The following is a 12,895-nucleotide window of genomic DNA, read 5'->3' on the forward strand; positions in this document are numbered from 1 at the left end:
TTCCTTTAGGCAAGTCCAGTTATCCAATTAATCATCGACCCAATATGTTTAGATCCATTCCACGATTCTCAAATATAAGCTTTCACATATAAATAACAACCGCTATTCTTATTATTTGATAGCCTGCGATATGTACTCCGTCAGCCTACCACCTCCCTAAAAAATGATCCAGAGATGGGCAGGGCCTGCTCAGAATGGGCAACACAACCATCATCAGGCTACACTGACACCATGTGACCAGTTGGCTACAATACCGTATTTAATCCCAAGTATTTTACTTTACTTTCTTCTCTATTACAATCGACTTCTATAGCAATGCACCCATGCTGCCCATGGTCCAATAGTAAAGGACACGCAACAAGCTGACTATAACGTGTCCCCCTAATCTTATTGTGTAAGACTCAGGTTTGTGATTCTTGAACAAATAATACAGAAAAAAATAACACCTGCAATTGATTGCTTTGTTCAATGACATTTAACCTCGCCAACATCAAATAATGTCGGAGTTATTTAATTGAGGCATGATAGAACAGGGGACACACATTGTGAATCTGCTCCACAGCACCATTGATTCAATTAGATTAATAAAAAACACAATGATACAAACTATCATTGTCGTGATTGAATAATTCAAACTTTTCAGAACAAGATGGCTAAATTATAGTTCACTTATTGTAGGTCTACCTGTCATTAACTGTGTGCTGTCAAAACTTCCCAACAAAAAACAATGAACACATAATTCCAGCACCATTTCACACCAGCGGGGTTAAAACAGCAAATGCATACAAATATTATACTATAACGCATTAACAAAAATGTAAAGGTGTTGTGCGAAACCATTATGCAAATAAAACAAATATAAATACATTTACCTCTCCAGATGTTCTCCTCCTGTCAGGGAGCACTAGTGTGTTCGCATGGCTGCCCGGGACTATAGTAGATCCTATACTCATTCTGGGTCCAACTAACATGTACCGTTTGTCTCCAGATCTGTACTGGATGCTGTGACACAGTGTCCCATCATAATTAGGCTCTTGTAGATATTTTGAAGTATAGTCTGTGGATTTGGAGCACTGCATTGCAATCAGCACGATGATACTGATGAGAAAAAGTACAGAAACTGATCCCAAAGTTATCATCAGATAAAAAGTCACATTGTCCTCCTCGTCAACTTTAGTTGCACTTTTGACATCAGAAGCAGCAAAAGCCTCTTTGGGCTCCACAACTTTGACAATGACAGTAGCTGTTGCTGACAGTGACACGTTCCCGTTGTCTTTCACCAGTATGAGCAGTTTATGCTCAGCCTCGTCTGTCTCTGTGAATGAGCGAAGTGTTCTGATCTGTCCTGTATAGCGGTCCAAACCAAAGAGACTGTGGTCAGTAACTTCCTGCAGTGAAAACAGTAACCAGCCGTTATATCCTATATCAGCGTCATAGGCTCTGACTTTAGTCACCAAGTGTCCTGCGTTCACATTGCGGGGAACCTCCTCCACACCTTCAGCAGAACCGTTAGAGCTGACTGGATACAGGATGACTGGAGCGTTGTCGTTCTGATCCAGAATGAACACGTTCACTGTGACGTTGTTGCTTAGTGACGGAGTTCCAGAATCTGTGGCAACAACTTGGAACTGGAAAGTTTTCAGTGTTTCAAAGTCAAAACTTTTTAGTGCTGAAATGTGTCCATTTTCAGAATTTACATTTAGGAAAGACATGATGTCATTTTGAGCCCCTCCTCTCACTATATGATATGAAATCGCTGCATTTTCATTCAAGTCAATATCCGTGGCTTTTACAGAGAAAACTGAATTTCCTGCAACGTTGTTCTCTACAAGATAAAACTGAAATGGATTTTGTTCGAAATGTGGACTGTTGTCGTTTACATCTGATATCTGAATAATGAGTGTTTTAACAGTAGATAAGGGAGGTTCACCACAATCAGTGGCTTTTATTGTTATTTCATAATGTGACACTTTCTCTCGGTCCAAAAGTCCCTTCGTGACAACTGAATATATGTTCTCCTTATAGGAGGGCTTTAACTCAAAAGGCACATCGGAATTTATGCTTGTTATTATCTTTCCATTGACACCAGAGTCTTTATCCGTCACACTAATGAGTGAAATAACTGTGCCAGGCTTTGAATCTTCAGGCACTGTATTTGACAGTGATGTGACTTCTATTTCCGGTGGATTGTCATTAACGTCTTTTATTTTTATAATGACTCTACACTCACCTGATAATGGAGGCGTCCCTTTATCTGATGCCTCAACATCCAGTTTATAAACCTCATTTTCTTCATAGTCCACTACTCCTTTAACTCTTATTTCTCCAGTTAATTTGTCCAATTCAAAAATGTCATAGACATTTTTCTTCAGAGTTTTTCCGAGGCTGTATTCAATTTCCCTATTGGTGCCTTCATCAGGGTCCGTTGCATTCATTTTAAATATTGCGCTACCGACTGGAACATTTTCTTGTATTTCTACCTGGTAAATCTCCTGACTAAATATCGGACGATTATCATTACTGTCGAGAACAATAATAGAAACATTTAGTGTGCCTGATCTTGGAGGTTTGCCTCCATCAACAGCTGTGACCAGTAACGTGTGTTTGTTCTTTTGTTCTCTGTCTAACGATTTCTTCAGCACTAAAAATGGTATTTTATCATCATCGCTCGGACGAATGTCTATTTCAAAGTGATCATTTGACGTTAAAGTGTATGTACGGATAGAGTTAATTCCAGCATCGGGATCACGAGCAGTGTGCAGTTGGAATCGCTTTCCTGGTAATGTTTGTTCTGCTATTTCAAATGCCTGTCTTTTTTCGGGAAATCTAGGAGAGTGATCATTTACATCTGTAATTTCCACAACCACATAGTGCATTTCCAAAGGGTTTTCAGCAAGGATCTTTAGCTCCATTAAGCAGGCACCGCTGCCCTGACAGAGCTCCTCTCTGTCGATTTTCTTATAGACGTAAAGAGCCCCATTGTCCTGGTTTACCTCAAAAAATGTCTCCTTTGATCCAGACACAACACGAAGTCGTCGATCAGTTAACGAGGTGATTTCAAGGCCAAGATCTTTCGCAACATTTCCAACCGCAGTTCCTTCTTTCACCTCCTCGGGAACAGAGTACCTTATCTGAGCAAAAGCCGTCCGTCCGAAAAAAAGCAATAGAGCCACATGAAACACAAACAAACAGCACTGCCTCGTTCGACTTTGTTGGTCGCCCCTCATCATTATAGTCTACTGCACCTCAGTAGAAACGCAAGAAAGGGTTTTACTGTGACAAAAAAATGTTAATGTCCATCTTGCTTTGTATCGGATAATTACAAAATGCAAAACGTGAATCCATAAGCTGGCGTGCTTGAATCAAATGCCTGCCTTGCTCTCAATGACGAACAAAAGCTTTTTCAGGGGAGGGACAAAGTCTTCTTTCGTTCTCCAATGTTACAGTGACACCCGGAGGTCATAAATGGACGTAATAGACCCTGTATTCAAGGATATACTATATTTTGTGTCCGAATCAGTTAGTAATCTACTGTCATGAAATAAGTGTGTACTGTGTAGTACAACAGTATAACAGCAAACCACAAATGGACAAGTATAATATTGAAAGAAAAACACGATTTTAATATTTCTACGGTTATATTGTATTTTTCCGTCATTTGCAACTCAGTATTTAAATACACACAAACTGCTGTCCCACTTTAACTGAAACACCACCAACTTTATACCTCGCAATGCAATATTAATAAGAATTGTGTGGACCGTTTAGAGACACAACTAAACAAACTGACTAAGTATTTCGTAACAGCAATGATTTCTAGAAACCTAAGTCAATGTCATTAGCTTGACCAGAAACGCCTGAGCGTTTCAGAACCACGGACAGCGGTCTCTGCCAAGCAGAGCTGTATTATAATTCACTTATTGTAGGTCTACCTGTCATTAACTGTGTGCTGTCAAAACTTCCCAACAAATAACACTACACACAGAATTCCAGCACCGTTTCACACCAGCGGGATTAAAATAGCAAATGCATACAAATCGTATACTATAACTTATAAACAACAATGTTATGGTGTTGTGCGAAACCATTATGCAAATAAAACAAATATAAATACATTTACCTCTCCAGATGGTCGTCTTCTGTCAGGGAGCACTAGTGTGTTCGCATGGCTGCCCGGGACTATAGTAGATCCTATACTCATTCTGGGTCCAACTAACATGTACCGTTTGTCTCCAGATCTGTACTGGATGCTGTGACACAGTGTCCCATCATAATTAGGCTCTTGTAGATATTTAGAAGTATATTGTGGATCTGTGGATTTGGAGCACTGCATTGCAATCAGCACGATGATACTGATGAGAAAAAGTACAGAAACTGATCCCAAAGTTATCATCAGATAAAAAGTCACATTGTCCTCCTCGTCGACTTTAGTTGCACTTTTGACATCAGAAGCAGCAAAAGCCTCTTTGGGCTCCACAACTTTGACAATGACAGTAGCTGTTGCTGACAGTGACACGTTCCCATTGTCTTTCACCAGTATGAGCAGTTTATGCTCAGCCTCGTCTGTCTCTGTGAATGAGCGAAGTGTTCTGATCTGTCCTGTATAGCGGTCCAAACCAAAGAGACTGTGGTCAGTAACTTCCTGCAGTGAAAACAGTAACCAGCCGTTATATCCTATATCAGCGTCATAGACTCTGACTTTAGTCACCAAGTGTCCTGCGTTCACATTGCGGGGAACCTCCTCCACACCTTCAGCAGAACCGTTAGAGCTGACTGGATACAGGATGACTGGAGCGTTGTCGTTCTGATCCAGAATGAACACGTTCACTGTGACGTTGTTGCTTAGTGACGGAGTTCCAGAATCTGTGGCAACAACTTGGAACTGGAAAGTTTTCAGTGTTTCAAAGTCAAAACTTTTTAGTGCGGAAATGGTGCCATTGGCTTCATTTATATTTAAAAAGGAAGTTATGGTGGGCCCTGGACTCTTACGGTCGAGTGAATATGTGACTGCCGCATTTTCGCCTTCATCAGCATCTGCCGCGCTCACTGATAAAAATGACATTCCAGCCTTGTTGTTTTCAGGCACGTAAAAAGTATATGGGCTTTCAGTGAACAAAGGACTATTATCATTAACGTCTAGCACATCTACCTGTATTACCTTCGTAGATGACAGGGCGGGACTCCCTAAATCCTTAGCCGTTATTGCAATATTATACATATGCATTGTTTCCTTATCCAGATAGTCTTTCGTGACCAAAGAGTATGACTGTCCGTCCGGAGATGGCTTTAAGTCAAAAGGTAAATGGCTGGGGACACTGCAGACCACCTGACCGTTCACACCTGAGTCAAGGTCCGTCACACCCATCAACGCCACCACGGTGCCAGGAGGTGCATCCTCTGGAATGCGACTCGAAAGGGATGTGATTTCTATTTCGGGTTGATTGTCGTTCACGTCCTCCACTCTAACAACCACGTTGCAGTGTGTGGATAGAGACACAGCACCTTTGTCCGCAGCCAGTACCTTAATTTCGTAGACTTGCTTTTCCTCGTAATCAAGGCCTCCCTTCACCGTTAGTTTGCCGGTTCTGCTATTCAAGTCAAACGGTTCAGATGAGAGTCCTCTCAGTTTACTCCGTAAAGAATATTCAACCTCACCGTTCATCCCCTCATCCGAGTCCGATGCATTTACTGTTACCAGGAATGTTCCGGCAGGTGCGTTTTCCCTTATTGTTATGGTGTATTTTTGTTTATCACACACTGGTGGGTTGTCATTTACATCAGACACAATAACAGTTATATTAACAGCATTGTTTTTTGGTGGTTTACCTCCATCATTAGCTGTTAATAGTAACCAGTGTTGAGCAGCGTGTTCTCTATCCAAAGGTCGTTGTAAGATTAGGAATGGAACCTTTCCATCCTCTCCAAATTCCTCTGTTTCCAGGCGAAAATGCTGGTTATGGTTGAGTTTGTATGATTGTAAGGAGTTCAAACCAACATCCGAGTCGTGTGCTCCTTCCATTTGAAACCGAGATCCAACTATGGCAGACTCCAGAACCTCCAATGTGTAGTTTTCCTCAGGAAATTTCGGCGAATTGTCGTTTACATCAAGTATTTCAACTATCACTTGGTGCATCTCAAGAGGATTTTCTACAATTGCTTTCAGATTTGCAATGCATGGAGCCGTTTTTGCACACAGCTCCTCCCTGTCTATTCTCTGATTCACTAACAAAACTCCATCTCTCGGATTTACCTTAAACAGGTCCTGCTTTGTTCCTGACACGACACGGAGATTCCTGTCCATCAATCTTCCAAGATCTAATCCAAGGTCTTTGGCCACATTTCCCATTGCCGTGCCTAATTTTGATTCTTCCTGAATAGAATATCGTATCTGAGCAGAGATTCCTTCCAAATCAGTCACAATCAGCAGCGCCAGACAAAAAGAAACCCACACATCCAGCCATTGTCGTGTGATGTCCGTTATCGCCATTTTTGAAAAGCGGTCTGAAAATATATCAACTAAATCCTTTCGGAATGAATCTATTTATTTATCTCCCAGATAATAAACTATAAAGGTCTGCCGGAACCACCATTTCTGATGAAGGCTCTTTAGTCCGGTGTTTCAACCCGTCCGTTTGGGTTGTTAATGAATGCACTTGTAAAAGAAGATCCTCCCTCACACACACAGCCTGTGTTGATATATAGTGTAACAGCACCATTCATTGTCATTTTAACGATAGTGCGGTGACGATAACACGTTTTCTTCCACTATAGCCTGCAATGTCTATGTTTTTTCTAACAAACCCACATCTGCATTCAGACGGTGTAGCTCTTAGTAGAGTAAGAATCACACCAGTTACGAAACACGTCTTATTTTAACATTATATTGTGTGTTTGTGTGTGTTAAATGTTGGGTCTTACAGGCGGACCCTGAAAAAGCACCCAAAAGCTCCCAAATGACTGTTTAAAGTTGCATTATATATATATATATATATATTCAATTCTGCGTACCGTTGTATTAAAATGCCCGTTTACCTAAACGAGCCAGTGAATATTTGAAAATACTTTCTGTGACAAATATATAGTATAGATAATACAGTCAAACAGTCGACCTGTAATGTTTTTACAGGGAATGTTAAACTCCCATTATTCATTTAAAAAGTAAATACCAGTTTCATTATCTGTAAAGACATTTCAGAGGACAATTATCGGTAGATACACGTGTCGAGATGAAACTAGAAAATAAATGCACGTGATAGTTTTGTTTTTACCTGCAACAACAACAATAGTAATATTCTCTGAAGTTTCCTAATTTAAATAAAAATAAAAATAGTGTGATTTCCCTGAAATGAAAGTTAAACCCAACCCCAAATGTATAATGTATTTACATTACCTGGTTGTGGCAGCAATTTAATGCAATTCATTCATTTAATGCTGCCTCTATGTATACTAGATGTAGGAACAAATGACTTGTATTTGCAGAAAACGTCTTAAGAAATATTGGTAAATTATTCTAAAATTATGGACCGATACAATAACCAAATGTTCTATTGTGTTTGGTGCTAAAGGTAAATCTGTTGACATTCACATTCTCTGTTTAAACTCTGTGGGATCTACTCAGCACACTCCCACAATCTTCCTCCTTTTGTAGAGGTTAACAGTGACATCTCATGGACTAAACTCGCAAATGCAGGTATGATGAGTCCCCTTCTGCTCCACGTGGTTCATAATTGTGTCTTGGGTGCCGTTCTGCTGCAGTGCAGAGGGGTATGCAGAATAAACCATGATGGAAAATTACAAAAAAAAAACAATCACACTAACAGTGGCTAGGAAACAAAGTGACCTACATAGTAAAATAAGACGAATCTCCGCACCCCTCCCACGTACGTATTACATCTGGAATTAGGCCAAACGTATACGTGCGCGTGCACGAGCGCTGCCGCATTGAGCAACACCTTCTCCCCTTTCTGCCTCCGTCGCTGTCCCCCATGCTGCATCAATGATGCCATACTGTTTCAAAACAACTCATTTACACCATTATCAGAGCTTGGCAGACAGACGTAGCGATAATCAGAGGATGTCAGAGGTTGCTCATCTGATGTCTGCAGTCTGCGGGTACTGCACTGTGAAGTGAAGGGGGGGGGGGGGGGGGCATAACAGAATATTAAATCACAGGCCGCTTCAGAGCACGCGGCGACCTCCAGAACAGGCAGCCGTTACCATGGCAACTCAGCGCCAATAGGCAGGTTGCTGTCCATGGTGCTGAAAGCAAGCAGCGCCAAAGAAGGAAGCAGAGGGGGAGGGATGCATGAACCATGAGTGCTGCAGACAAAGAAAGTCAGCTGTATCCTCATGCCCTATACGGCTGTAAATTCTATAAAGCATGCAAGATAGATATTCGCCTTCACACTCATGTTCCCCATTATGTTTTTTTGTTTTTTTAAATCATTTCAGAATGATGTGTAATGAAGGTATATTTGGAAATACTACACATCATCACATATCATAATTAATATCACATTTCCTCTAAGGTATAAATACAATTTTGCAGCAAATGAGGAACCAGTTATACACTCACATAAAATGCATTGTGCTATGATGTATGGTGCACATGTGTTAGCCTACTAGTGCCCGCTGGTGGTGGTTCTAGTGCTTTGTTCCACATTGGTGCATCGCTGTGTTGTGCAGCAGTGTGGTAGTCTGCCAGTGGACCAGGGCAGCAGAGAGCAGACAGTGTGAGAATCCACTCTCATGTGCTGATGAAGAAGGAAACTAAGAAATGTGTCTTGTCTCACTTTGTTTCAAACATACAAACACAATAATGCCTAGACTAGACTGTACACAAACCTTTATGTTTGCTTTACTTAAAGGACATTATAAAGACAGTTAAGTGGTAAAAATGTGCTGCTGAAATATTAGAGTAAAGAATATATTAAATCAAAATAACTCATCATGTGGACATGAATTGCAAGCCCTTCTGCTCACACATGATCTCATCTCTCTGGGGAGATGAGGTCATATGTGTGCGCTCACAGACACAAAGGCAGGCATACTCATTTTTCCACCCTCAGACAAAAATCCTGCAAATTGTCTGCATAACAACATTAACACTTAAGCAAACCTGCTAAGTTTTTATAGTACAATGTGATAAAATGTATCCCCATAAGCAAACTAATGTGGTACTATTTATAGATTTATATTTAGAGCGTCAGTTGAGACATAATGTGGTTGCTTCTATTTCTATTTATTTATTGTTTTTCTTTGTAGGATGAAGGTCTCCATGGTGTCCTCACAGATGTGCTGACTGATCAGTGAAGGCAGTCTAGAAGGGCGTTTAGCTGGAACCAGTTTCCACTGCTGTCAGATATCACAGAGGTATTGTCACAGACTTCCTGAATTGCCAGTCCCTCCTGTTTTGAATCACACATACTGTGCATTCAATTATTTAATGTTTTAGAAAATAATTTGACTCAATTAAGGAATAGATAAGAAAAAAGGCTAAACTAAACTGGACTAGAACATTTGGTCATTACACAGTGAGCTGCAACCCTTAGGGATCCTAAATCTGCTGAGATATGGATATAAAAAAGAATACATAATGACTCAAAAGTCTTTTTTACCAACAGTGAATATATGGAAATAGAGTTTGCCTCCTGGATTAAAACTTTTTAATCTAGAAGGGAGAAAGGGGGACCTAAAAGTGATGTTCTTGCTGCTCATGAACAAGGACGTACAGGCTTTTTAAATTTTTCAGCAGAACATACATAATTTGGATATATTATCGATATAAAACTTTCCACCTTTGTACCTTTTGACCAGAAAAGGGTAAGGGTTGGTTTGATGTCGAACATGCTGCTTATGTGATTTAATGGTAATTAATTAAATTTGCCAATGTGAGCTCAGTGATTTCAAGACAATTGTCTGAAGATGGGAGACCACAAAATGGTAACTGTAGAACTTTTTTGAGACGGCTTTTGTGATTATTCAGAATTCTTACTTGAGCTTGTCCTGCAGATGACAAAATCATTACCATACTGCACTTTGAATTGAACTTTTTATGATGCAAAAGTTAAGTCATGCAGGTCAGTTAGGCAGTAAGATAGGACTGACCAGTAATCCATATGCAATTTGTGTAACCCAGTTCTACTTTATTCCTACACTATATTTTAAAGATTACTGTTTAGGTCTCATAGAAGTTAAATATGAAACACAAAGTTCACTTTAAATCATCAATACTTACATTTCAGTTGTGGGAAAGTCTAGAATGACTGATCGTGTTCTTGAAGCCGTGCGGCTGTAGGAAGATCTTTGTGTAAAAATATGCATAGGGTAATTATGTTTCTTTTTTCACACTTAAATTCACTGTTCCTGTTTTGTTGCAATATTAACACTGTCTCAAAGAGAAATGATGGATGAGATAGAAATAGAAGCCTGGTTATCCTGGATGAAGGTCTACTTTCTGGGATAACAGGGTTTGCGGCTTTAGTCATTTTGTGGATTACAGTGGCTAAACTTTAGTGGCATTTGTACTGAATTTTTGAATTTGTAATCCACAACTAAAATGTATTCAATTTTGATAGTTTTAAATATTTTGCAGACATTGCATCATTTTTTTAAGGTTTACATGTGCTTGAGTTTGAGCACACAGTCTTCTCAGTGAGAGCCACACAATACAGGAATATTCTTCCTATTGAACTAAGAGAGAGCTAGGCTAACTTACCTTTAAACATAAACTTAAGCAATGGCTTAAAGCAAACCAAACCTGCAATCATGAGTAATTGTACTACCTCATCTCTGGCACTGCAGTCACACACTCTCATTGTTTTAACATATCCCCAAAGCAATTTCAGTCAAAAGCAACTGGACTTGGTTATTTGTCTAGGAAGACGTTTCACCTCACTTCCAAGAGGCTTCATCAGTTCATGTAAGCAACTGACCAGGCTGGGACTGGTCCAACTATAGTGTGGAGATCCAGGTATTTAACCTTTCACAAAGCCAATGATGTTACATTGCTTTTGACTGAAATTGCTTTGGGGATAACGATGACCTGGACAAATGAGAACATTCACAGGCTTGTTTTAACATACATCTGCTACTTTTGTAATGCATTTTTGTACTTTACATTATTCTATCATATTGCACAGAATTCTGTAGTACCTTAGTATAAATAACAGTCCATTTCTAATAACCTGCCCAGGGGCGGCAGATGAAAATGAGCTTATTAGCTAACTCTGGCACATTTATATATCGAAGCGGAAACTGAAATGTTGATCAATGTGCATTGTCTCTTGGGAAGTAAATAAATAGAAAATTGATGACATAAACTGGAAGATGTAACGGAGCACAATGTCTGTCACTATAGACTCCAGCCTGTATGTGTCAGCTGTAATGATCTCCTTGGCAGTTGAGAGCTGTTATCAATTGTTCTGTTACTAAGACTGACTTAATTCTTTATACCAGGGGTGTCCAACTGCATGTTTTGCGGTTACTCCCTGCTCAAACACACCTGATTCTAATGATTCTCAAACCTGTGACAAACTTCAGCTGCTTGATAACGAGCACATCATTAGGATCAGGTGTGATGAAGCAGAGAGAAACCTAAAATATGCAGGGCAGTAGCTTTCCAGGAGCAGGCTTGGGCTCTATACTGTATGTCACATTCTCTGACAGGGGGGTAACACATTCACTACATTCGTATTGCTAAAATCTTGCAAGTAAATAATTTTCTGACCAGAAATAAAAACACACACACACACACACAACTCATCCTTCAGTGTAGAAAACCATATATTGTGTGAAATGTTTTGTCATTTTAATATTTTTATATCTATGACACCAGCTGACAAGTCTGTGTAAGGCCTGACCCCTAGCTCTGTTTATCTGGACAGTATATGTTTGAACAGTACCACAAGTTCTTCTTTGTGTTTATAATGCAGGCTTGCAGTATGGCTGCCCCTTTATCGACTCCAAATGTGAGCCAGATAATCTGGGCTAAGCAAAATCAACACATTTGCAACATATCCATTTCCATAAACTGCACTGCATTGTATGCACATAAGCAAACTGCTGTTCCATAAAGTGACTTAGACAGGAACATCATATTGATACTGTTCTAGTGCCTGTGATTGGTTTTAGAAATTAGCTAAACATTTTTTTAAACTGACATATTAAGTGATTTGAAGCTTAACTAGATGACAAGGGTGGAATAGGCATTACAATAAATTACTTTTGATACAAAACTCAACAGATTCAGTAGTACACCATTGTTTGTTTTTCTATTTCCTCTTTGTATTTAATAGATCATACGGACCAGACCAAAGCATACAATACGCTCACATTACACAAGTTACTACATATTGCACCATGAAAGTACCACTGTACCACAAATTCACTGTTTGTATATGTTTGCATGTACAACATTACAATGTTATACTATGTAATACAATGTGAGCTGTGCTAAAGAGTTTGACTACATGACGTTTACTAGTTGGCCCATAAATCTGATGGCACAGGAGTTCCACTGTTTTTGTTCACCTTAAAAAGTTCAGCATTGGTTTTTGAAAAAGACAAGCATATTTATAGATACAGTTATATATGTCATTAATATCTACACCCCTCTTTATGTGTTGCTTTGCAGAAACGTACAGTAGTCAGTAATACACATGAGCACAGCTTTCATTGAGCGAAACCAACAGTATTCAGTATTGTAAAGTAAACATTAAGTGTATAAGTCATTAAGTGAGTTTTCAACTTGGTAATCTCAGAAGATGCTGAAATTAAGGACCATCAAGAGTTTGGCTTAAAACATAAAAAAGTGAAAGTACATGGTCATTATTGTGATGTATATACAGTATTCATACGGAGATATTAATGAATCCATTCTCAAAAAGTCACTTTT

The 12,895-nt window shown here is 39.5% G+C and overlaps 2 protein-coding genes across 2 annotated transcripts in view; both read right to left on the reverse strand.

Annotated features, from left to right (window-relative positions):
• Positions 1 to 6,487, reverse strand: part of LOC310948250 (protocadherin alpha-C2-like) — a gene marked incomplete at its 5' end in the record, with an annotated part of 169,067 nt that extends 162,580 nt beyond the window's left edge. Inside the window, one exon of the mRNA XM_083915313.1 lies at positions 4,121 to 6,487. Coding sequence (XP_083771439.1) covers positions 4,121 to 6,487 — 2,367 coding nt within the window. The remainder of the gene's footprint in view (positions 1 to 4,120) is intronic.
• LOC310947910 (protocadherin alpha-3-like) lies at positions 840 to 3,227 on the reverse strand (the record flags this gene model as incomplete). Its single annotated transcript, XM_083914882.1, has 1 exon — positions 840 to 3,227. The coding sequence occupies one exon, from the start codon at positions 3,225 to 3,227 to the stop codon at positions 840 to 842; it is 2,388 nt and encodes a 795-aa protein (XP_083771008.1).
• Positions 6,488 to 12,895: the final 6,408 nt, after the last annotated feature.

The sequence above is a fragment of the Echiichthys vipera genome (assembly GCF_963691815.1).
Source record: "Echiichthys vipera genome assembly, chromosome: 6".
Classification (NCBI taxonomy): domain Eukaryota; kingdom Metazoa; phylum Chordata; class Actinopteri; order Perciformes; family Trachinidae; genus Echiichthys; species Echiichthys vipera.